At 34.6% G+C, this 26,750-nt stretch overlaps 1 protein-coding gene across 1 annotated transcript in view; it reads right to left on the bottom strand.

The window, feature by feature from the left end:
- Window positions 1-749: 749 nt before the first annotated feature.
- Window positions 750-26,750, bottom strand: part of ABCE1 (ATP binding cassette subfamily E member 1) — a 28,882-nt gene continuing 2,881 nt past the window's right edge. Inside the window, exons 2-18 of the mRNA XM_014838119.3 lie at window positions 23,100-23,233; window positions 21,910-21,995; window positions 19,375-19,472; window positions 18,263-18,380; window positions 17,760-17,897; window positions 17,531-17,600; window positions 17,192-17,288; window positions 16,169-16,258; window positions 11,108-11,229; window positions 8,999-9,220; window positions 6,322-6,381; window positions 6,165-6,223; window positions 5,239-5,349; window positions 5,018-5,160; window positions 4,767-4,889; window positions 3,210-3,321; window positions 750-1,272 (exon numbers count right to left, since the gene is read on the bottom strand). Coding sequence (XP_014693605.1) covers window positions 1,225-1,272; window positions 3,210-3,321; window positions 4,767-4,889; window positions 5,018-5,160; window positions 5,239-5,349; window positions 6,165-6,223; window positions 6,322-6,381; window positions 8,999-9,220; window positions 11,108-11,229; window positions 16,169-16,258; window positions 17,192-17,288; window positions 17,531-17,600; window positions 17,760-17,897; window positions 18,263-18,380; window positions 19,375-19,472; window positions 21,910-21,995; window positions 23,100-23,202 — 1,800 coding nt within the window. The 5' untranslated portion in view covers window positions 23,203-23,233 and the 3' untranslated portion in view covers window positions 750-1,224. The remainder of the gene's footprint in view (window positions 1,273-3,209; window positions 3,322-4,766; window positions 4,890-5,017; window positions 5,161-5,238; window positions 5,350-6,164; window positions 6,224-6,321; window positions 6,382-8,998; window positions 9,221-11,107; window positions 11,230-16,168; window positions 16,259-17,191; window positions 17,289-17,530; window positions 17,601-17,759; window positions 17,898-18,262; window positions 18,381-19,374; window positions 19,473-21,909; window positions 21,996-23,099; window positions 23,234-26,750) is intronic.

Here is a 26,750-nt window from a genome sequence, read left to right as displayed (position 1 = left end):
TTTAGTAAACTCTTTTCCTCACTTGTACTCTGTTAGTTCCAGTTCAGTGCACTAGTATAATCAGAAATAGAAATGGAAGTGGTTTCACATTACAGGTATCCCACTGTTCAAACTCAGGAACCTAAGATAAGTTTTCAGAACTCTTACTACACACTATCCAAAATTCAAAAAGCAAAAAACAAAAAGTCAAATAGATTTAGATAATGTCCCCTATATCCAGACTTAGAAATGAATATATCTGGTACCAAAGGATACTCTGTATTGCTATCTGGGGATTCATTTGCATTAATGTTGCCTTTAGGTAAACGGCTCATAGTCCTTGGCTGCCCATCAGAAGAAATCTGTGAAAGTTTAAAAATACACAGGTGCTTAGGCACCAACTCTAAAGATTTTGAGCCTGTACTTTAAAGGGAAACAAATATTCTTTAAAATGCTTTTTCCTAAATCTTGATCAGTGATTACATAAATGTATGTTTAAAGAATGACCTTGAGAATAATTACAGAATATACAATCTTATGGAAATCTAAAATTGAATAATTCAGACTAAAGTTGGGTTTTTTCTTGGTAGGTGGTGGGGAGAGAGGTGTTGAAATGATTTTTCTGATAGATATTCAGCAGCACCAAAAACATCGTAAACAATATTTAAGTTGGTAACAAAGAGCCATTTCCCAAAAGTGGTGTTTTGTAGTAATTTTCCTTTGAAAGCCTAAACACACTGATAATATAGTGCAAAGACTGAAAACAAATAACAAATATAATCCTGATGTTTATTTATCAAATTTCATCAGTGGAGTCTTCGACCGGCTTTTAAAATAAGGGCAGTTTCATTATATTGTCATACTTGGGAAACCATGTAAGTACAGAAATCTTTTTTCAAGATTTTTAAAAGGGGGCAAAACTGGTGAGCATTTGGTACATGAATATTATACACCCATTAAAAATCTTCCCATACATCATGAAAACTTGGAGGTAATTTGTTTAGCTTGAAATGTCTTCATTTTAGAATGTTATGCACAAAAAGGGGCTTATCTAGAACAGAAATGGGGCATTTTCTGTATTCAGACTACAATTTACAACACAACTGGCTTTTGATGTTACATTAAGTAAACTATACTTCAAGCTCCAGAGTATGTGAGGCATAAAACCTGATTAAAGTTTTCTATGACAAAATCCCAATAAATGTTTCTTTTAATAAATGGCTTATCAGTATTCTCAGATTCAGTCTAATCATCCAAGAAAAAGTAGTTTCCACTCTTCTTTTGTTCTACATCCTAAAAAATAAAATAGAGAAGCAACAAAAATCAACGCCATTCTTCCACACGTAGGGTAGACTTACCACAGTGTAACTTCACAACAGCGCCCACTGTCTGCTTCTCCATATTCCTGGGTCACTACTGAGAGGACATTATGACCTCTGCGACCCATCCCTACTCTGGACACCTCTCCTGGTCCATCTCAAGCAAATCCCCTTTACACATAACGCCTTACTTACACATATAAAATTTTGTTATATAAAATACTGTTTCCAGGAAAACTATTCAATTTCATTTTCAGCATTTTAATTTTAAGCTGGTCCAAAAGGTAACATACTGTCAGTTTGAGAACTTACACAAAACGTATTTAAAAATAACTTTTCCCAGTGCTGTTTACAGACTGACCAGTAATGATCCATCGACCTACTTGCCTAGCTGCTCCCTCATTAGGATTATGGTATGACTGTCTGATATGACTAGGCATAGAGAAATGATGAATAGGTGTACCTGGGGACTGCACCATGAGTATCTACACAAGAAAATGACAATACAAAGTGTTTATAATGCTTCAGAAGACATTCTTAGGAAAATTAAGCTGTGCATAATAAGTGTTCTGGAATTTAGTTCCTCTTTTCTGCTTATTAGCTTTTCAAAACTGGGAAAACTCTTCAATTTAAAGTCAGAACTTGTCATTTCATTATCCTGGCGAGAGTAACATAAATCATTTATAAAGAAAATACACAGTGAAGGCTAAAGGCATCCAGACATCGTGTTAGGTGCTTAAAAAGACACGATGTGTACGATGACCTTGTCTCTGCTTTCCAAGAGCTCACAGTTTAGTAGCAAAGCTAAAGAAGTACAAATATGAAAATAATAAAAACTAGTAAATGCTACACATTATGTATAGCAGACTTCTAAAGCTTCTAAATATTAAGGATGATGGCTAGAGGGCCAGGAAATGTAAATAGCATTTTAAGTAGGCACTACAGGGGATACTAAAAACACAGAAATGCTTTTTTAGAGTTCATTCACTTTTTCTTTTTTTGAGTGCCCAAGAGATTACTGCCTTCTAAAAACAAACCATAGTTCACACACTATATCAAGCATAAGGTGCACAATTATTTTATGTACCACAAAGAAAGAAAAAAACTGCCAATTAAACTGACAAAATGCTTTTCCATTGTTTAGAATATTATGTTCACTTAAGGAGCTTGTTTAGACTCTTAAAATATACATTTTAATCCTGTGTTGCTCTTGTGCACGCACAAGAAGAAAAATATATAAGAGAAATGGTTAAAGTACTTGCAAAAACTTCTTTGTTTCAATATTGAATTAGTGTAATCTTTCTGAAGACATTTTAAATGGCAATTGAACTCAACACATGTAGTACAAGTGGTTACGATTCAACGAGACGCCAACAGCTCTGCTGAGTCCACGCAGCAACGGCAGCTGCACCACACTGCTGCCTACCAGACTGAAGCATGCCACCAGATTAATAAACAGCTCTGCTGAGTCCATGCAGCAACGGCAGCTGCACCACACTGCTGCCTACCAGACTGAAGCATGCCACCAGATTAATAAACAGCTCTGCTGAGTCCATGCAGCAACGGCAGCTGCACCACACTGCTGCCTACCAGACTGAAGCATGCCACCAGATTAATAAACAGCTCTGCCTGAGTCCATGCAGCAACGGCAGCTGCACCACACTGCTGCCTACCAGACTGAAGCATGCCACCAGATTAATAAACAGCTCTGAGTCCATGCAGCAACGGCAGCTGCACCACACTGCTGCCTACCAGACTGAAGCATGCCACCAGATTAACTGGAAAACACGAATCTTAGAATTAAGGAAATATGTGTAGATTTTTAATGAAACAGGCTTCCAATTTGAAACATGCCTTTCAATTATTTACAGTGAGAAGTTATCCGCAATTTAACATAGTTTTTCTACATACCTTAATTGAATTGAGTTTGTTTATTCTTGGCCTATAGTTGTTTGGATCTCTTCTGAAAGTAATTTCAAGCTGAGATAAAAATTTATTCATGCCAGCCAAAAGGGTTTGAGGACTAGGGAAAAAATAAGATCTATCAATTGTGATTACATTTTACCACCCAAATTTAACTACTTTTTGGGATGAAGAGTATTAAAAATCACTGTTCCTTCTAATTCCCCAATCATAAGTCATCTCGATAATAATACAATAACAGCATATTATAAATTCTCTGTTGAGATAGGTCTTTGTTTAAGGTAAATTGTTTGTTTGGCTATAATATTTCTGTGCAAAACACACAGTTTAACCTGTGTTTCTGATCTGGAAAAAGAAATATTTAAGACAGACGTACTATATTAGAAAAACAAAAAAACCATTCATTAGGAGATTACAAAAATTCAAATCTCATATTTTTTAGGGGAGAAGAGAATTAACAGAAAAAGTAATATTTATGTTAGGAATTTGGCACTGGAGGGAATATGTACAACATAATGGTTTTCAGTAGTAAGAAGTCCTTTTTAAATTTCTATGCTTTATTCATCTTCTTCACCCAAACTAGTTCTTAAATCAGGCTACATCACATCATACACGTGGAATGTTTTGAGCATTTTATAAATAGAAAGGGAGGATCATTATTTGAATAAATATGCTTTATAAAGTCTAAGAAATTTCCCTAACTCTCAAAGAAATATGTAATTCTCAATAATTCATATACAAATTTAAAATGAAAACAATGGAATTCTGGGAAAGAGCTCAGTAAGGCACTTTTATTTCTTAGAATTATTCAAATGGCAACTCCATTCCTCACTCTCTAATACTAGACACCATTAAGCTGAAATCACATGAAATTGCTGTTTTCATAGGTCAAAAATGGTCAAATATCAGTAATTTCACATGGTTCGACCTAATCTAAGGTTTTAGCACTAAAAGTATAGGAAATTTCTTATAAACTGATTTGAATGTTAGGCTTCTCTATATTTTAAGTGCTTTCAATTAAGTCAACAGGGAAAAACGAGAGGAAAAAAGGTGAGAAGGTAAAATCATTCATTTTAACGCTGCTGTAGACCAATACCAGATATTTGGGGTCTACTGTGAGCTTTACCACTAGCAGTGTTAGTTAGGCGAATCATGTAATCAAGTGGATCTTGTTTTATTTGTCATACGTGACATCAATGGTTTTCAAAAAATTATTTGCAAAGACAAAATCCTAACCTGTTTTGGAAATCCAAATAATGAAGCAGACAAAAGTTAATCTGAAAGAAAAGGTAAGGGGTCCAGAGCTCTGCATGCTTATCCTCCTGAGTCAGGAGAACAGTCTGAAAACTACTGTTCTACCTGGGCCCATCCAGTATTTGATATGAATAATCTTGGGAGTCATAGAATCATTTCTAGGATTTCCGGCTCTTTCCTTTTTAAAAATTAAAATGGTATGACTGTTTATAAAGCTTATTGGAAATTTTAAATAATTTTCTAATTGTTAGAACTTATAATTAGGTTTGAATATTTTAGAAAGTAGTTTACCTGTTTGCAACTGTATTTTTAGATGGAATACCATCAAAAACGATGACTCGATCTGCTAGATAGGTGGCCATGATGAAGTCATGTTCCACAACAAAGGCTGTCTTCTTAGCATGGAGTATGAAACTAATAAAACAAAGGATTTTGAAATCTTTTATAGTTTTATATCATGAAACAGTCACATGCTAGTATTAAGCACAGTTGTATGCCAGTACATATAATCAAAAGTAATACTCTTAAGAGCAGGACATTACCGTTTGACAACTCGAGCTGCCATCAGTCTTTGCTCAGAATCCAAATATGCAGATGGTTCATCAATTAAATAGACATCAGCAGGTTTGCCCAAACAAAGAGCTAAAGCTACTCGCTGCAGTTCACCACCAGATAACGTCTGCACCTATTTGGAGAACAAGTTTAGCAAACTATGTAGAGACATCCAAAGTTTAAAACAATAAAAATAATTATTTTAGAGTACCTCTTGATCAATGATGTTTTCAATTTGCAGAGGCTTCATTACATCAGTCACAAATTGTGGATGAGTATAAGCATCTCTTATCTTTTCATGTAGTAACTGTCGAACACTTCCCTGTTTTTAATGGAAAAAGCATTGAAATTTTATTTCAGTACAGAACTACTCTAAGTATAAATCTTGACAAAGTTAAGCTCCAGAGCAAAAGTATATCAATTTGCCACCAAGAGATATCAATAGTGTTTTTATGCTTATCCATCATCTATGGCATCTTTTGAGATTTTTTTAATTAAAAATCCACCATGTCTGACAACTAAAAAAAGCAATAATCTTAAAATTTGAAAGTAGTAAATGATGAATGTTTCTGGGGAAAAATCCTTTGAGAATAGGAATAATTCTCAAGGTCAATGTGAGTATCCAATAACCTTATGCAATCAGTAAGATAACACAAAATGTATGATAATGTGATCGAGACAAATCTTAAGAAGCCTTTTGTTTATTATCTCAGGAGAGGGCTGAGTTGGAAAACTTAAAAGCTAAGCTAATAGAAAGTATCAACAATGAGATTTTTATTGTAAGCTAAGGTATCTCAAATAGGCCTAACAGAGTGCGTGTTGAGGTACTGAGTGTAGATACTGTAGTTAAAAAGTTCATTACAACACCTGTAGAAACAGAAGGACGTAACTTCACGTCCTCAACGTTCATCCATACTGTAACATGTTATCAGTATTTTATTTCTTTTTATGGCTAAATAACACTATCTTCTATGGATATAAAACTGTACAGAAACTAACTTGGAGAAGAATTTTGATACGATGAAAGCTATACGTGTGTGTGTGTGTGTGTGTGTGTGTGTGTATACACATATATAGATAGAGATATATATACATATATAAAAACTTTAATAACCAAAGAACAGAATAATAACTCACAGTTGATTTGGGACTGATTTTCTGTGGCTTATAACTGACATTTAGAACTGGTACTTCTCCTGCAAAATACGGCAAATAAATAAAATACTGAAAACCGCCCAGATCTTTAAAGTTTACTATGTGCAAAGAGTAAAAGTATTCAACGTTCTAACAGTACCTCCTTCATCAGGTTTGAGTCTTCCAGCAAGCATTCTGATAAACGTCGTTTTACCGGTGCCTGGCAATACAACACACAACAAACTGACTTGAAACAGGCTTCACATTTAGAGTAAATCACTATGTACTACTGAGTTTTAATTGAGAAATTAGTTTTAAAGATATACACTGAGATTACTGAATTCTGAAAGTTATATAGAAAAATACTTGTATGATTCAGTTCTCCAGTATCACTCTAGACTAATTAGGAGAAATATAAACTAGTTAAAGCTTATAATGACCATTTTAATAAATGGTAGGTCTATAAAGTCTAAGTCCTGGGTTACTTTTAAAAGACTTAGTTAAAATAATGCACACAATTTATTAAGATAGTATACTGCTGTTATGATTGATACCATCATTTATAAAGTCCATTTACATAAAATATTGAAGTTAATTTCAGAGCAGTTAAAAATTCCTCTATTAACTAAAGATTGACACATTGCAACAATCCTCATAAAAAGTTTTTCTTTTACAATTTTGTAAGCTGTAAGTATACAACTGAAATCTTTTTTTAAAATCATGAAAGCAATACCAGATACTTGGTACTCAAATTCATCTCACAGTTATATTTATGACAGCAATCTAATATTAAAAAACGCTGGTGAGGGGCCAGCCCAGTGGTGCAGTGGTTAGATGTGCACATTCTGCTTTGGCAGCCCAGAGTTCACCGGTTTGGATCCCGGGTGCAGATATGGCACCGCTTGGGCAGGCTATGCTGTGGTGGGCGTCCCATATGTAAAGTAGAGGAGGATGGGCATGGATGTTGGCCCAGGGCCAGTCTTCCTCAGCCCCAAAAAAAAAATGCTGGCGATATAACTATTTACAAAAGTAGACTAGCCTAAATTTAAAGTAAGAAAAGCTCCAAATGGAGGAGTGTAAGGAAAAAATTTTAAACTCGATTGCTTCTGAATTACCAATTTATCTTTATCCTCTCCTTCCTAGTCAGTTTCCAAGACGAATAAATGCTCTATCAATTTATATAAAGAAAAACCAGCTTAGAAAAACATCTTATTTTCACTGAAAGTTACAAACCAAAATAGGAAATATGAACTTGACTGAATGACAGTGAGACTAAATCATACAATGTCACCAAATGTCAACTACACTGAAAAATGTATGGATTCACTCAATGACATTCTTCACAGAAATAGAACAAAGAATCCTAAAAATCACAGGGGGCAACAAAAGACCCTGAATTACTAAAGCAATCCCGAGAAAAAAAGAACAAAGCTGGAGGCATCACAATCCCTGACTTCAAAATATAGTACAAAGCTACAGTAATCAAAACAGCATGGTACTGGTACAAAAACAGGCACACAGATCAATGGAACAGAATCGAAAGCCCAGAAATAAGACCACACATCTACGGACAGCTATTCTTTAACAAAGGAGCAAAGAACATACAATGGAGAAAGGAAAGTCTCTTCAATAAATGGTGTTGGGAAAACTGGACAGCCACATGTAAAAGAATGAAAGCAGACCATTCTCTTACGCTATTCACAAAAATAAACTCAAAATGGATCAAAGACTTGAAGGTAAGACCTGAAATCATAACACTTCTAGAATAAAATACAGGCAGTACACTCTTTGACACTGCTCTTAAAAGGATCTTTTTGGACACCATGTCTTCTCGGACAAGGGAAAGAGAAGAAAGAATAAACAAATGGGCCTTCATCAGAGTAAAGAGCTTCTACAAGGCAAGGGAAAACACGATTGAAATGAAAAGACAACCCACCAACTGGGAAAAAATATTTGCAAATCCTATATCAGACAAAGGGTTAATCTCCATAATATATAAAGTATTCACACAACAGCAGCAAAATCAAACAACCTGATCAAAAAATGGGCAGAGGATATGAACAGACATTTCTCCAAAGAAGATATAAAGATGGCCAATAGGCACATGAAAAGATACTCAACATTACTGATCATCACGGAAATGGAAATCAAAACTACACTAAGACATGACCTTATACCCGTTAGAATGGCTATAATAACCAAGACAAAAAATAACAAATGTTAGAGAAGTTAGGGAGAAAAAGGAACCCTCACACACTGCTGGTGGGAATGCAAACTGGTATCAGCCACTATGGAAAACAGTATGGAGATTTTTCAAAAAACCAAAAATAGAAATACCTATACGATCCAGCCATCCCACTACTGGGTATCTATCCAAAGAACTTGAAATCAACAATTCAAAGAGACTTATGCACCCTTATGTTCACTGCAGCAATACAAAAAAAATGACAAAATTGTCCCATTCACAACAACATGGATGGACCTTGAGGATATTATGTTAAGCAAAATAAGCCAGATACACAAATACTGTATGACTGCACTCATATGTGGAAGATAAACACATGGACAAAGAACTATTTAGCGCTTACCAGGGGGAAGGGAGGTGGGGAGTGGGCACAAAGGGTGAAGGTGCACACCTATAAGATGACTGACTAATAATAACTTACAACTGAAATTTCACAACGTTGTAAACTATCATAACCGCCCCCCCACCCCCCAAAAAAGTATGGATTCAATCCAGCTCCCAGACTGACTGAGTCAAAGTTTTTCAGGGAATAGTTAAAACGAATGGATAGAAAGAACAGACTTTCAAATATCACAAAATAAGGAAAACTTACCATTTTCCCCCAACATCACCATGATTTCAGAATCTGTAAACTCTCCAGCTACAATTGTTAGCTCAAACTCTCCCATCTTTTTCTTCATCCCGGGATATTTATACATACACATCTTTTTAACTTCTTCTTCATTTGCTGTCTCAGCCACTTTAAAAACAAGTGATGCATCTCTGAATCTCAAGTTCTCTGTCGGAACGTAGCCATCCAAAAAAATGTTTATGCCTGTCGGAAAATCATTGACAAGAGATTAGTAAAGATCAATTAAAGATTAAACATTTTATACAGCAAGAAATTATCATATAAGCCAAAATCCTAAACTCTCTTGGGAGCAATCTACACATAGATTTTAAATTTCTGTGGATTTATGATAACATGCAGTGATAACATGATGTTTTATGTATCTAATGCAAGTTTAAATAACTCATGCATGACCTATGTTCACTGCAGAATTATTTCACTAGCCAAGATATGGAAGCAACCTAAGTGTCCATTGATAGATGAATGGATAAAGACGTGGTATGTGTGTGTATATATATATATATATATATATATACACACACACACAATGGAGTATCACTCAGGCATAAAAAAAATTAAATTCTTGCCATTTGCGACAACATGGATGGAGTGAGAGGGTATTATGCTAAGTGAAATAAGTCAGAAAGAGCAAGACAAATACCATATGACTTCACTTATATGTGGAATCCAAAAAACAAAACAAACAACAAAACAGAAAGAGCCTCAAAGATAGAGAAAACAAACCGGTGGTTGCCAGAGGGGAGAAGAGTAGGAGGACAGAACAAATAGGTGAAGGAGATTAAGAGATATAAACTTCTAGTTATATAATATTTTAATAACTTTACATGGTGAGAGATGGTAACTAGACTTATGCTGATCATTTTGTAATGTATAAAAATGTCTAATCACTATGTTGTACACCTGAAACTAATATTATACGAAAAATGACAAGTAAAAATGGAATATTTTCCTAGATTGACATAAAATGATACAAAATAGTTTGGGAAATAATTTTTCAAATAAACAATTTGAGTTAGAGTATTCATTTTCACATGAGACAAAACTACATACTGAGGTTACAATTTACTGTGGTGTTTTCAGATTAATTTTGTAGGTTTGTAAGAAATTTATAATAATGAACTAACTTCATTTAACATTTTTTTGGGCTTTACTGTTCAAAGATAAGCACCATTATCTAAACAGATTTTAGTAACTGAAAGTAAACTAAAATATTGTACATGAGAATTTCTCCACACAACTTGTTAAAATCCACAGTGGCAGACACACAAAAATGAAAAAGGTTATTTGGGAAACAATGAAAAGATTGTTTTAAAGTGTTTCTATACAAAAGTGAAATAAGAAAAAGTTAGTAGCTAAAGTTTTGGAAGGTCTTGAAAGAAAGCCTAAGACTGTTACTCATTTCATCTGGAGTTGAGAGCTGCATCAGGGGGCCTGTATCCTTAGCCTAAAACATAGGCATTCAATAAATATTTGCTGACAGAATAAATAAATAGATACATTTACTCTGCCAAAACTAGCATGTTTTTGATCTTGGACTACTTAAAAATTTTAAGTGTGAGGTTAAAAAATTAATACCCCAAATTAAAACATAAACTGGAAGAAGCCTTAGTGGCCATTTAGTCAAAGTGCCTAAAAGTCTTATTAGACTTTTGGACAGTCTTATTCCCACACACTTAAGATACAGATAAATTTCAAACATGAAAACAAGATGAGCACTAAATGAATTTTAAGAGTTTCACTACTGGTATTGGCCTGTCAAAGATAAAAGTTGAAGACGCCAATGATGCTGAAGTCAAAATATAAAAGAAACTTTTAATACAGCAAGTTGATAAAGCATTTCCACCCACCCCAACAGAAAATTCTCCAAAAAGAGGTTTTGTATAACAACTGATATATATATGTATATATCCTTACATATACATTCTGTTCAGTGAGTAAATTCCATAAGACTGGAGTTTTGGATAAATAATATTATAGCAACATGTAACTACTTAACATCAACAATAATATATTTTCTAAGCAACAGAGTGAAAAAAAAATACAGCATTTATGAAAAGTTTTTCAAGTTACCTTCTCTTACACTAAAAGGCATAGTGACAACACCATAAGCACTTGGTACGCCATATAAACAGCAGATGAAGTCAGAGAGATAGTCTAATACACTTAGATCATGTTCCACCACAATGATATATCTGAAAATCAACATAGATTTTTATTTTTAAATGTAATATAACATACATAATTAAAATTATATTCAATTATAATTAAAACTCAACTTTTTTTACTATAGAATAAACTTCAGGAAAATAGATGTATTTTTAAATTAAGTGTAAAGACCATATTAAGCAAAAGCCATAAAACATTTTCTTTAAGACTCATTATCAATGTTCATATTTGAAAATGTTTACCTAAACTAAAAGAAAACAATATGAAAGAGTTTATGGATACATGAAATGTGTTTTGCTAATAAAGAACGTACTTTTAAACTTTACAAAGTAGAAACAAATATAACAGACTTAAATCAGATGTAGCCTAAACCGTTTATGCTATTCAACATGGGCTCAATTCAAGAAGGGCTTATGCATTAAGCCCTTCTACTTGTCCTGTCTCATACTAGCTATAGTAGAGGATACATAAAAAACATGACAGAGAACCTTAACCAGAGAACTTTCAATTTTGCTGGGGAAAGTAAGGAATAGATACGAAACAACAGCAAAAGATGACATAGCAAAATATGTTCTACAGATAAAACCAAGAGGTCAGAAAGGAAATAGGTTAGTGTGTACTGGAGCACTTTATAAATGGGATGGGATATGACATGACTTTTGAAGTGATAAGAAAAAGTATTGTTAGTGTAGAAACTATTAGACAAGTCATGAAGCTTTTATGCAGCACTTTATTCCTATTCAACTTAGTTCAATTTGTTCAAAAAGCAATGTCCTGCAAACATATCAAATTCCAACTTTATTTATCAGCTTCCTGTACAAATAAAAACTCTCCAGATTTGTATTAATGGAATCATCACTCCCATAAAAAGTGACATTTTATTCACAGTGATCTATATTTTAAATTGTCAAGTGTGTGAACTCTTAACAATGTCTTGTGTCTATTTCACCCTTCTCTTCCTCTGCCTAAATTCTAGTTCAGGCTCTCATTATGTTCCTTCCAATATTGCAACAGACTTTTGACAAATCTCATTTTCTTCAGGTCCTCAGATGTGGCCTGCAGCTCCAAATGAAACATATAACATCCTTAAGACTTTTTTCAAAATCTTCCAAAACTTCAGCTATTATTTTCTCTTATTTCATATATATGTAGGACACACTGAAAAATGGATCTCTCATTGTTTCCTGAATAGTCCACTTTTCCATATTTGTATCTAAGGGCTATTCTCTCTCCTAAATGGTCTCATGCCTAAATCCTTACCTGCTGAAATCCGCCTTAACCCTCTGAGGTCCATCTCAAATCCTACCTTTGTAGGAACACCCTCCCTAATACGCAGATGAACTTTCTTTCCCCCACTCTTGAACTCTTGTAACTCTGAACTGATACTTGGACTTTGTTATTTGTGAGTACCCCTACAACTTGCCCATAAAACACCTTGAAGACAAACTATAATACATTTTAGCACCTCTATGATCTTTAGTCTTGTGCTATGTACCGAACAGATATTTAATAAAGTTGCTGAATGACAAAATGAAGAATTTGGACTTATGCTAATTGGCAATGGGGAAATTGGTAGGTTCTTAAACAGCATTGTCCAGTAAAACTTTCTGTGATTGTGGAAATGTTCTATCCCCATGTTGTCTCACGTGGTAGCAAGTAGCTACTTGGAACATGGAGCACTTGGAATGTGACTAGTGTGACTGAAGAAATAAATTTTTAATTTTAATTAAAATTAAAATAGCAACATACAGCTAGAGGCTACCGCACAGTTCTAGAATAAGAGAATGGTATGAAAAAAACACTTCAGAAAGATTAATCTGGCAAGAATTTTTTTTTTTAGGAAGCTATCACAGTAATCCAGGTCTCAGGTGACAAAAGCAGGAATATAAAACAAGGTGGGGGCAAGCTTAATATAAACAGGAAATATTAAGAGGATATGTTTTCTACCATGAGGGTGCTAAGCATCAATAAAAACAGCAAATCACTCAAGTGAGCCAATACTCATCCTGCCTTGGTGTCTTTGTTGGCAATATTCCATTATCTGGAATAATTCTCTACTTTTTATCCTTAAAATCTTCAAAGCCCAGTGTAAAGCAGCATGCTATTATCAACTAGTTTTTAATTTGCTTTGAAAAGAAAAAAGTCAAATCTCCTTGATTTCCCTACCTTCAAATGAAGCTTATGCAAAAGTCCAAAATGTAAAAAAGATTTAGGTGAGCTATTCTATTCTGAGGGTTTGGCAAGAAACAGAAATCTACAGCATAATGAGAAATCTATGCTGTGAATATTTACACTCTACAACTAATTTTGGGTTACTTATTGGTTTTTAATATCACTGAAGATCTTCTTAGAGGTCAAATTTAGAAAACCTATTGCATTATTATTCCGCTCTCCAATCTATCCTCTCTTTCTTATTGTTTATGACCTTCAAAATTTTTTTACAGCATTAAAGACTGAAAGTATACCTTGACATGCAGAATTTCAGGATGCACATATACTTCCTGTAACTTTTTATCATCAATCACTAGAGATTAGTTTAACCTTATACCTATAAATAAGAACCAGTACATTTGTAAAAATGTCTAACAATAATTTCACTGACTCTGTCAATCTAATTTGTTTTGATGTGCCATCCCTATTACAATTAAAGTCACTGCCCTGTCAAATATAGGACTGTAGTGATTTGCCTAAATATTTACATACTGAGATACAGGTCACCTGGGTGTAGATTACTATCCTTTCAGTTCTCCTTTTTATTATGGTTAGGATGTTATTTGATGTTAAAAAAAAAAATTGTGTGTGCAGGCAGATATCTATAACTTTCATTTCAGTATAATAAAGAGGTATAAAAACATATCAAAAAAGCGGCTAGGGTGTATTCTTTTCTTTACCAGATTGTAAAGTCCTTGAAGACCGGGACTATATTTCATATTCTTTTTTCTTTTTGAGGAAGATTAGCCTTGAGCTAACATCTGCTGCCAATCCTCCTCTTTTTGCTAAGGAAGACTGGCCCTGAGCTAACATCCATGCCTATCTTTCTCCACTTTATATGTGGGATGCCTACCACAGCATGGCTTGCCAATGGGTGTCATGTCTGAACCCAGGATCCGAACCAGTGAACCCTGGGCCGCGAAGTGGAACATGCGCACTTAACCGCTGCGCCACTGGGCCAGCCCCTACATTTCATATTCTTACATTCCCCCAAGAGCCTATCATAACGCCCAGGCTATCTATGAAGTGAAAATTATGGGTACTATTTGGCCCAACTAGGGTTGTCTCTTTATCATTGATATACTAAGTTTCACTTCAAAGCATGTAGGTGAATCATTTGCTCCTTGAATCATAAGTTTTTCATGGCTTTATTTTTCAAAGTCCTATTAAGCTACATGTAAATAGTCTTTTCATTCCATTCTCCATGTCTCTGAACTTCCCTTACATATTTCAAACTCATTCTTTCTCTGCTGCATTCTGGTAATTTGTTCAGATCAACTTTTTCAGGTTTCTAATGTTCTTCTCTGCTGTCCCTAACCTATCTATAATCTGTCCAGTGAGCTTTCAAATGTCACGACTATACTGATTTCTAGATCTGTATGGGTTTTTTTTGAACATTTACCTATTGCTTGTAGTATCATATTCTTAGGGTTTGAATCCTTTTATGTTTTTATTTATTTTAAACATTATGTTATAGTCTCTTTGAGAATGTCACCTGAAGGTCTAATCCTGCTGTTTGTTGTCTACTGACTCATTTGCAGACAGTTTCCTCCTGTCATTTATAACCGTGGATTTGAGCTCACAAGTCTACCTCTAGGAATCTTGTGTGACCAGGGTTGAGGGCATACCCCTCCAGAGTGGTTTTATATTTGCTTCTGCTTGGTACAATAGGACTAAAGATTCTAGGATCCTCTTTTTGTGTTACTTTCTTGCCATGGAAGAGTTCTTAGACTCCCCTGGTTATATAAATTTCAATTCCATATCCAACTGAGTCGCTGGTCCATGAATAGATTTGAAGGGAAGCCATCCCTCCAAGCCCGAAGAGCTCAGTGAGTGGCAGACATATGCTTCCTTGACATCTTCATGTGCTTGTGCTTTTGCTGAGAAAGCAGTCCTTTGAGAGTCCTTGCATTACATGTGTGATAATCCAACTTAAGGCCTTGCTTCTTGCCCACAAGTGGTTGTTAAAGCCCAAGACCTAATACAGAGATGAACATCATCCCTCAGGAAAGCCATGTCCTTGTCTCTTCTCTTTATAGTTTTCTTTGGTTTTTGATCCTTAGGGATTTCTCTTGCTTTCTTCTAAGATCAGCCGTGTATTAAATCAGTCACTAAGCAGAGGCATAAAAAATCCTGGGCTCTGGTCACAGCTTTGCCATATAGTAAATTTGCAACCTAGAACAAATAACTAGCTTGTCTGACCTTAAACTTCTTCATCTGCAAAATGGGAATACCACCTAAACATCTTAACTTGTAAGATTACTATGAGAGGCTCAAATGAGATAATGGATTTAAAAACTCTCCAAACTACAAAGGCACCCCATAAATACAGGGTTTTTGTGATTACTTAACAGAGGTTATAAGAACTCTCTTGTGCTCAGAAAGATCCTGAACCAGAATTACTCCGGTGATCCTTATAATGTTTTAAATTTTCTGTGTGTTTGAGTGACATATCCATTTGAGGATCTGGTAAAAGCTAAGGATCTGCTTCCCAGAAATCCATACATATATGCTGGATTTGCGTATCATTTCAGAGTATTCCTAGGCTCTCTGGAACCAGGCATGGTACTAAGTGAATCTTACATTAAGAACCTCTGTTCTAGATAGAGGAAGGTAAATTCAAGTGGTAGCTCCAAATAACCAAGATGGAAAACATGCACGTGTATATGACACTGATGGTCCCTGTTTAATCTTTAGAAATCTGTAAAACTCCTCAAACAAAATAACACAGGCATATACCAAATCTGTACTTACCTATCTGGATTTATTAGAGATCGTATAGTAATAGCAGCTTTTAATCGTTGCTTGACATCTAGGTAACTAGAAGGTTCATCAAACATGAAACTACGAAAAAGAAAAACAAATACAATAATTTGAGAGACAAATATGACAATTCTACCTTGCATATCATTTTAAAGCACTGTAATATAGTTTCTGATTTAACAACAACAAAAATCCCCTCTTATACTACTGAGGAGTCCACCCTGTAATGGTAAAAACTTTTGTATTCTGCTCAGAAGTAGAAGAAAAGAAATTATGAACAGCAGGACTGCATATTGAGTCTGGAGAGAGATTCCCAGATTAGGTTAATTTACCAAATGTTATCTCCTCAGGAAAAATATCCTGATATAGTCAGAAGTAATTCAGAGAGCTTATCTCTTATTAACTAAAGTGAGCTGCATTAATGCAAACACAGTTTTTGGAAAGGAGGGCATAGCACAAAATTACAGAATACTTTGTGTGAAGAAGAGCTAGCGTGGATTGGATGCCAGAGTAGAAATGCAGAAAAAGACGGGAGCAATAAATATCTGGGAGAAGAGAGGCAGTAGAAGGTAGGCAGGAAACTTGCCTTCTTCATTTCCCTTTTCTCTCCCACATGGCATGTCACCTTGACTTGGGGTAACCTAAAAAAACCTCATGTTCTACTTAAAGTATTTAAAAAACATGCTGGTCTGGTTGGAGAGCTTAAGTCTTAAAAAATATCCTTCTTATATACAAAAAGAATTTAAATAATAAGTGACTTCATATTAAAAAACTCTGGAACCCATAAGTTGTAAAGTACTTATCTTTATTTATTTATTTAGTTTTTTCTCCTGCGGGAATAACAAGGCGAATGGACAATGGATGTACAACTGCTTCAACCTCTTACCTCAAAAATTAGAAACTTAAGATCCAATTTCCATTAATTTCTTTCAAAACTACTGCTTTATTAGCAGCATTACAAATACAAACTCTACAATAAGGATTAAGATGTACAAAAGTTATAAAGAAACCTACATATCAGCTTTCTGTATGCAGACGACAGCACAAGCAAATCTCTGCAACTCTCCTCCTGAAAGATCTTCAACATTTCGTTCTTTTAGATGGGTTAAATCTACAAAGAACATAGAGGCATTGTCTTCAATGTTGTAAGTTTTATTTTATCTCTTCTAAGTAAAATGAATATTTCATGTCATTCTGGGTTTGAATGATATTTCAGTTGAAAACTGTATAACATATAAAGTAAATAATGACAATTACTAGAAATTTTCCCATTTATTTCAGTAATCCATACAAAGATTACTTTTATGAGTTAAGTTCAGGCCCTATTAAAACATACACAAAATAAACACTTACCCAGCTGTTGACATACAATTGCTTGTGTCTTTGTTTCATCCTTTCGGTCCAAAATAGATCCCACCGTCCCCTGTGATGATATACCAGGAGTTACTATTATTTTCTATCAATATTAAAATTCTTCCAATATTATAAAGAGTTACAAAGTAAAATAAGTTTTCTTTGATATATCTTTTATACCTCTACCTATATCTAGAATGCATAAATTCCTCCTAAAAACCAAACTGACCTTTGCAGCCTTGGGAATCTGGTCAACATACTGAGGTTTGATAATGGCTTTTAGGTCATCTTCTAGAATCTTGGTAAAGTAATTTTGCAATTCAGATCCACGGAAGTAAGTCAAAATTTCTTGCCAATCAGGTGGATCCTAGAAATATAGGTATAATTACATGAATTTAACAACACAACTGCAAAGAGGATGGCTGTTATACAAAATAGAACATATATCCAAATAGAATACTTCTGGCATCTAACTTAAGATTAGAAGTGGATTTAATTTCAAATCAAGGCATACCAACTCAACAGTTTAAGAATGCTCAGAATTATTAGCTATGTAGCATTAACAGATTTTAATTAAAAAGCAAGGACTTCCATCTATATGCAGTTTCTCAGAATTAATTCCACAAATAATCCTGAAAACAAGGACAGTAAAAGAAAAATCACACATACGCTCCTTCAAAGTCTCATAAAACCAACCCAAGACATTCATTTTTATAAGGCGGTAATACATACATCATACTTTCCAAGGTTTGGCTTTTGCTTTCCTGCTAAAATTTTTAAAGCAGTTGACTTTCCAATACCATTTGTTCCAACTAATCCCAAAACTTCACCTGGACGAGGAATAGGCAACCTGTCATAAGCGTACAAAAATAAAACTCAGACTTAGGCAGAAAAAGTACCATAATATCTGAATGATCTATTTTAATCCACTTGCACTCCACACATCCATTAATAAGCTAAGAGATATAGGCCAGATATTATTGGCTATTAGAAAAAAAGAAAAAGACAGCCAAGATTAACTTAAACTGTTAATTGTTAGAAATGCATCCATAACCAATATTACTCCAAATTTTATTTTCTCAATTTTCATTCAAAGTCCATTCTAAAGTATAACGATTCTTCTTTACATATAAGGCTTGGTTTTAATGTATAACAAAATGCTTTGCTACAAAATTACATAGCAGGTGCAACCTCACACTGTCTCTTTTTAATTTTGACCTGCCACTTACTTACAAGGAGAGAAGTGCCACATCAACCAGAAATATTCCACTTTATTCTCCCTGCTGCAGTAGGCCCCTTAAAGCTGGCAGGTTGAGAAATACCTTTTTATTAGTTAAATCTAGACTCCCAGATTCAAAATATTAGTGTTCAGCAGATTAAATCTCAAAGAACTCCTGTGATTTAACAATCTATCTCCAAGTTCAGAGTAATATTCTCTGTAGATCATGAGATTAATAGATAAATAAAATCAAACACAAATTCCATTAAACGTTATTTTGGGGATAAGGGTATTTAAATAACTGTGATTTGCAAATCCAATTGTATATTAGATTCACTTGGGGGCTTTTTCAACTTACTGAGGTCCAGACTCTACATTCAGAGATATGACATAATTCAACTGGGCTGAAGGCTAGGCATTAGCAATTTAAAAAAGACCCCCAGGTAATTCTAATGTTAGCCAGAATGAACCACTGACATATTTAATATGATTCTGCATGATAATATTGTATTTCTCTTTAATGGATGATGAATACCACTTTTTTCCATTTTTGCATTTCTCTGAAAATTCCAAATGTATTTTACTCTTGACTGAAGTAAAGAGAAATGTTGACTTGAAAATATACCTGTGAAGTTTGAAGGCATTGGCACAATATCGATGTGTTGTTTCTTTTTCCAAGTTGCTTGGTAAATTGACAATTGATAAGGCGCCAAAGGGGCATTTCTGTTGTTTAAAGTAAAGAATTAATTTTTAGAAAGATACAAATGACTAAAATGGATAGATTAAGAATTTTTCATATGCAATCTTCCAAACATGGGAGTTTCACAAAGATGTAAAGTATTGTTTCATTTCCTTTTCTTTTTCACTTAAAGAATAAAAGTTAAGTTCCATGAAGGCAAGAATCCTATCAACTAATTTTGTATTCCCCTTAGTGACTGGCCTAATCTTAGACATTTAATGTGTGTTTAATATTTATGAAAAACCTTACAGAACTTGAGCAATTTTTGGTCTATGTGTGTGTTTTCTACATTACTAGACAGAAGGCTAAGGCAAGATAAAACATGGCTACTGAGTATACGATTTCATATTCAGTCCATGACAGATGCTTTCCCTCTACTTCCTTCTTCCTGTCTTTGTATGCCTCCTCTTCTACCTTGTAAAGTCCTCTAAGGTCATGGATTGTACCTTTTTTTGGCCTATTTATGTTCCACCAAGAGCTAGCATGATAAGTGCACAGAGCAAGGATTAATGTCTTTCCATTGTGAATTTTAACCACCCCATATGAAAAAGATGCTTCATATGGCAACTAAGTAAATTCACATTAAAAAAAAAGTTGAACTTATTCAAATAACAGTTGACTATCAATCATATAAATGCCCAAGGGACAAGAATGGCAACAACTGGAAGGTCATTTAAGAGTGGTATTGTTGCTAGAAAAATTTCTCAGGAGTACAGATAACTATAACTGTACAGATAAAGGTACACCCAAAAAGAATAGCCTCAGATTAGAGATTTAGCAGAACTGTTCACTGAGTTCAGGGGACCAATTAAAAAGTCTCTGCACATAAAGATTTCAGTGAATTCTCATTTCATAAAAGAATATGGAGAATTAAAAAACAAAAACAAAACTCATTATCTAACAAAGTAATTACCACCCTCTAACCAAAACTACTAATTCTTTTTCTCATTTTTTTTTTCAATTTTTTTTTTTCCAGGAAGATTAGCCCTGAGCTAACATCTGCCACCAAACTTCCTCTTTTTGCTGAGGAAGGCCGGGCCTGAGCTAACATCCGTGCCCATCTTTCTCTATTTTATGTGGAATGCCTGCCACAGCATGGGCCAGCAAGCAGTGCGTAGGTCCGCACCTGGGATTCGAACAGGTGAACCCCAAGCCATGGAAGGGGAACTTGCAAACTTAACCGCTGTGCCACCAGGCTGGCCCCAAAAACTATTGATTTTTTACATAAAATATTCTTCTGCAAATGAGGTTATCTCTATTTACAGAATTCTCTATTATTCCATCAATGCATATAAAATGCTTATAGGCTACACTAATTTAAACTTCTCTAAATATACAAGGAAAAAATATCCATACTGTCCATATATGAGGTTCATATCTAAGTATCTCAGTGTTTGGGGGTATATATTACTCCCACTCCCAAAAAGATTCATCACATTAGTATCTTTTCAGCCACTGAAGTGCATACCCCAAATTTTGGAATTTCAATTTTCAATAGCAGCAAAGAAAAAAAATAGATAACATACTGTTCAAAATCAGATTTGCAGCACCCAGAACATTGGCAGGTACATAATAAGAGATTAGTAAATCTCTTATTTACTAATAAGAAGGAATGTCTCCTGCTTATATTTTCAAAACAAGGGAAACACTTTCAGGTACCAATGAAATTTTTCTGGACACTTAACCGAGGATTCAGAAACTTCACCGAGGATTCAGAAACCAATGTAAAATACACATAAGCCTTTTTAGAATAAATAACAGGGTGGTATCCCTATTCTGGTAAAGTTCCTCTCTAAAATGCATTATCTACAAATAAAAATATCTTAATTAAGAACTTTATGCACTGGCTCTTAAATATCTTTTATGAAATAAAGTTGGAAATCCATCATTCTTAAGTCAAAAGCCCAAATCAAACTCTTCACTGCAACAAAAACTGACGTATTTTGAAAAAATTCACTATTGGGTTAAATCCAACATAGAAGCACGTATAATAGAGCAGAAGCAGCACTTAAGGATTAGGCTAAATCAAAAAATTTTTGGCTGTGTGCATTTCTATTTAAAAGGTGCAATTTAAAATTAAATACAGACCAAAAATGCATGTAATATGACTCATTTTTTGTACTTATATTTCTAAAAAGTTCTGGTAAAGACATGCTGGAGAATGCCCTCATAAAAGGGTGAAAAAAAAGAAATTAATTTCCGTTGGAAATGGCTTTACAAAGTCGAGTATGGCAAGGATAACTTTTAAATAAGGTGGTTTAACTAATTAAAAGAGCAAGAATATTAGATTATTGATATAAGAACACCATTTTCCTATTGTTTTATATTTTGCCCCTTAAAAAATAGTTATAATGTATTCAGAGTTTTCAGATTTCATCTCCATGTTAGAAATTCGATCCAATAAATAAAATAAGCATTTACCTTAATACAAATACCACAACCAATGCAAAGAGTTTCAGAAATCCACGCTATTTTGCTCTGGGGTGTAACCTCTATGCATAATTTTCCTGGCAAAGGAAAAGACAGAATTAAGTCATTTTTCTTGACATTCCAATTTTCTGAACATTGTTATTTAGGCAATTCTGGTTCAAAATTTTCATACAGAAGCAGATTTTCAAAAACAAAGGCCACACAAAGAAATACATTTGAGATAATGTCTTAAATCAGTGTTTTGTGGGGATAGATTTCTGAATTTATTACTTGTATGAATACTCTTGTCAGGCAAGAGAGAGATGACTCCAATATGCTTATTTTGTTTAATTTACTACTGGAAAAGAAAATATGCTAGTGAAAATATAGCAGATCCTCTAAGTTTTATTTTTAAGCTGACTGGCCTGAATATTTAATTCACAAAATATGCCTTGGAAGTGGTAATGTACATCAGAGAAAGGAATAAAATATGTTAGCTAAAGCAGTGAAGCTCCAGAAAGGAATGTAGCCATCTAATATACAGACAAAATTAAACTTGGCATTAAGAATATTAATAATGGAATTTCTGAATAGCATGGTAGACTATAACAGATGACATCTAAAGTTTCTCTTACAATTCAATAAACTTACACCTCCCGAGTACATTAAAGTAACAATTACTTTAACACAGCCCTTAAAGACTAACACAGCCCTTACAAAGAATGAATTGTAAATTTAATCTTGAAAACACAGCAAATCCTTATGAATTGTCATTCTTATTAAGCTCTTCTTTCTTGTTTTTTAAAATGAGAATACTATCAAATACAAACATATTGGCAGCCTTCTCTCGATGATTTAAAGTAATTACAGGATTTTGCAGAACAGTAAGAATCTCAGTAACCTGAACTCTGGTTTGATTTTAGATTTAGTCAACTTTAAAATATATTAAACAATACAGTTTAAAAAAAATAGGATCATTTAATCATAAGGCAACTTTAAAATATATTAAACAATACAGTTTAAAAAAATAGGATCATTTAATCATAAGGCAACAAGAGAAATTTAGGAAAAAATGTGGTCTTATCTTTATATTTTAAAGAAACTAATGGAGAAAAAAAGTATATGCTAAAACCTGGAGAACTATGAAGCCAATTTATTTCTTCTGAAACCTCTGTTCTTAAATGATCCAAAGAATAGCTTACCCATTCGAACCACAGGGCAACTCTTTTTGCACTCCTGCCGACACTTCTTAGGTTTACACTTGTCATGGTTGACAATAGCAATTCTCGTCAATTTATCTGCCATAATTCTAAAGAAGTAAGAATATCCAGCTCTCCTATTAAAGAAAATTAACAAAATTATGGCACAGTCAATGCAATTAATTAAGAGAAATAAAGTTAGGAGGACATAAATTATCACTACATTCAGATATGATTATCTGGAAATAGGAAAAAAAAACCTAGCAAAAGCAATAAAATAATTTAGTAAGGTTGGGAAAACAGAATTTTACAGATACACCATTCATCAGAAGACTTTTATAAAGAAAGAAAAAAACATTCTTTTCAAAAGTCACAAAAAAGAAAAGATCTAGGAATCAACTTAACAAGATATATGCACATTTGAGGAAACTTTCAAAACACCACTGAAAGACATATGAGACCTGCACAAACAGAACAACATGTTGTCTCAGTTTTTACAATAGAGAATAGTCAATATCAGAGACTTCAATCTTCCCTGAGGTTATACACTTAACCCAATCTCAAGGGGAAAGAAAGAAACCAGACAAACCAAGTCTAAAGCTCTTATGTAAAAAGAAAGGAAGTAGTAATAGCTAAGAAAACTGAAAATGAGCAACGGGGACGTGGGAACCTAGACTTGAGAGATGGAAAAAAACGATATAAGGCCTCAGTAATTAATACTGATACCAGTGTATGAATACAGACTAAAAGACAGAATAGAAAGACCTGACATGAAAACTAATACCTAAGATAAAGATGTTTATTCCCTCCCACGAACTAAGCATTACTTCATGTCTTACCCATCTGACTATGACACTACTGATACAAATGGCCAAAAATTATTAAGGTTATGGTTGTCATGTCGATCAACTAGAAAAAGTGAAAACTTCACTTTTCTGGGAATTTGTAATACAGCCAAATGAATTTTATGCTAACAGCACTGAAATGAAAAGGAGACCAAGTAACTCTAGCTATAGACTGTGCTCACTTTTAAAGCTTTTATGTCTTGATATTGTGCCATCAATTACACAGCTAAGGTCAAAGTGAACTTAAAAATCTTTCACAATATAGGGCTTAGTGACAGACATTAATATTCTTAGGATGGTGATTAAAGTAAATAATTCTAAAAAGTGCCTTAAAACTTCGGTTTATTCCAATATGTAATGAAACACCCTGAAGTCAAAAGACTATCCATCAACAAAGACATTCTGCTGGCTTTTTCTATCAATGACTACGATCCTGAATCCTGATTTTTCTTTGACAGACTGATTCTCTCCTTGTAGAACTCTCAACCCTTTCTCACACCCCTCAATATCATTAGGCTTGGAGGGAGCTAAGAGATCTTGCTCCTCAATGCTGCTCCCAGACTATTATTCTCTCTCTCCTCACTAAAAACAGTCAGCTTTTTGCCTCTCAGATCATCCAACTGCTTTAGTCATTACTCACCATTACATCACTCCCTCCCATTCTTTGAAGATTTCAGCCCTTGGCTAACTTTCACTCTCTCTTTTACAACTCCTGTCATAATTCTTGTGATTTCAACATGTTGAAAATCATAGATGATCCTTCCACCAATAGCCTGTCCTCTTGGTTCATGAACCTCTCTCCTCCAACGATCTTGGTCTTTCACCCTACCTGAGCCACCCATTCCTTGGGAGAAATCCTTGACTTCATCATTACCAATAACTGCAATCTTTCCATAAACTCCATTTCAAATACCCCATTCTCCAACCACTACTCCTATCTTTTCAGCTCACCACTCTGGTACACAACAATCCAACAACTCTTTGAACTCTCCCACTCCCCAGATCTACTATCACTATCTCTTGATTCTACCACATTTCCACTGTCCCTCAGCGCTTAGTATCTTCATTTCCCTCCATATCCAGCTCAAATTCCATTGTCAATCATTTACGCCCTTAACTACAACCCTGGTAAAACACAATTCTTCACCTGCACACATACAGCTGAAAATGGGTAGAGAAAAAAAACAAAGCCATGTAGACTAGTGTCATCTCAAGTGAACCCTTATGCCAACCAGCAATCACACTATATGTATTTCCATAGCTAAGTCCATTTGCACACTAAAAGGCATCTGCTAAGGAGAATGTCCCAATAATTCTCTCTTTTGTCTTTCACACCATCATTCTCTCCACTGGGTTACTCCCATCAGCATTCAAACATTCTGTTATCTGACCCCATCTTCCGCCACTGCTTTATTTCTCCTTCTGCTAATAGCCAAGACTATCTGAAAGAGTTGCCTGTAGTCAGTGTTTCAAATTTCTCTGTAATCCATTCCAGGCTTTAGTGCCCATCATTCCATCAAAACAGCTAGTCAGGCCATAACTGTTCTTTATCTGGCTAAAACAAATGGTTATAATTATCAGTCCTTAATTTACCCTATTATCTAACCTATTACGTCTGACACAAACTACAACTTTTTCCTACTAGATAGAAACCCTTCCTTAATTTGGTTCTGGTATACAGCACTAATAATGCTTTTCCTTCTACTTTCCTGGTCACTCCTCATGTCCTAGGTTCCTAAAACTTGACAGTGCTCTAATACTTGGTCATATTTTCTATCCATCCTCATTCTGTAAGGTATTCTATACTAGTCTCATGGCTTTAAATCCTATTTATATGCTGCCAGCTCTCAAATTTCTCTCTCTAGTCAGGACACCTCTTCTAACTCTAAACTTGTATATCTATCTACCCACCCACCTAACATCTTTTTTTAAAGGTCTAATATGCATTTGCCAAACTGAGGTCCTAAAATCCCCACCCAAATTTGCTTTTCTAGCAGCCTTGTTCATTCTGTTAAATGACCACTTCAGTCTTCCATTTACTCAAAATCCTTGAAGTTATTTTTCACACGCCACAACAGCAAATTCTGTCAAATTTACCTTCAAAATACATCCAGAATCTGACTTCTCATGACTCTGGTCTAAGCCATTATTATTTCTTATCAGCATTACTCTAATAGCTTCCTAATCTCTCTCTTTGCTTCTACTCTTACCTCCTTCTATTCCAACTCTTCACAGTTCATTCTCAATATAGGAATCAGAATGATCCTTTTAAAGTGTAAAGCAGATCATGGCACTCCTCTACTGAAAATCCTGCAATGGCTTCCCTACTCACTCTGAGTAAAAGCTGAAGTCCTTAAAATAACCAATGAGGCACACTGATCAACCTCTGTTAACTTCCTGATCTCATCTCCAACTACTCTAGCTCTTGTTCATTCTGCTCCAGCCACAACGGTTCCTTGCTGTTCTTAGCACATGCCAGACACGCTCCTGCTTCAGGATCTTGGCATTTTCTGTTCCCTCTGCCTATAATGCTAGTTCTTAGCACATGCCAGACACGCTCCTGCTTCAGGATCTTGGCATTTTCTGTTCCCTCTGCCTATAATGCTAGTTCCACTTGTGAGTTAAATGGCTCACTCCCTCAAGTCTTTAATGTTTATTTCTCAGTGAGCTTTTTCTAACTATATAACCAAAAAACATACCCAACTGCCTTTCTGTCCCTCTACTATGTGACAGAGTATATATTTCATATATATGTATATAGAGTATATACATAGTACACATACTACGTCATACATATGTACGGTATATT

This window comes from Equus asinus, chromosome 3 (assembly GCF_041296235.1).
Source record: "Equus asinus isolate D_3611 breed Donkey chromosome 3, EquAss-T2T_v2, whole genome shotgun sequence".
In the NCBI taxonomy this organism is placed as follows: domain Eukaryota; kingdom Metazoa; phylum Chordata; class Mammalia; order Perissodactyla; family Equidae; genus Equus; species Equus asinus.
Note: the sequence above shows the minus strand (reverse complement) of the source record. Positions and strands in the feature narration are given on the sequence as shown.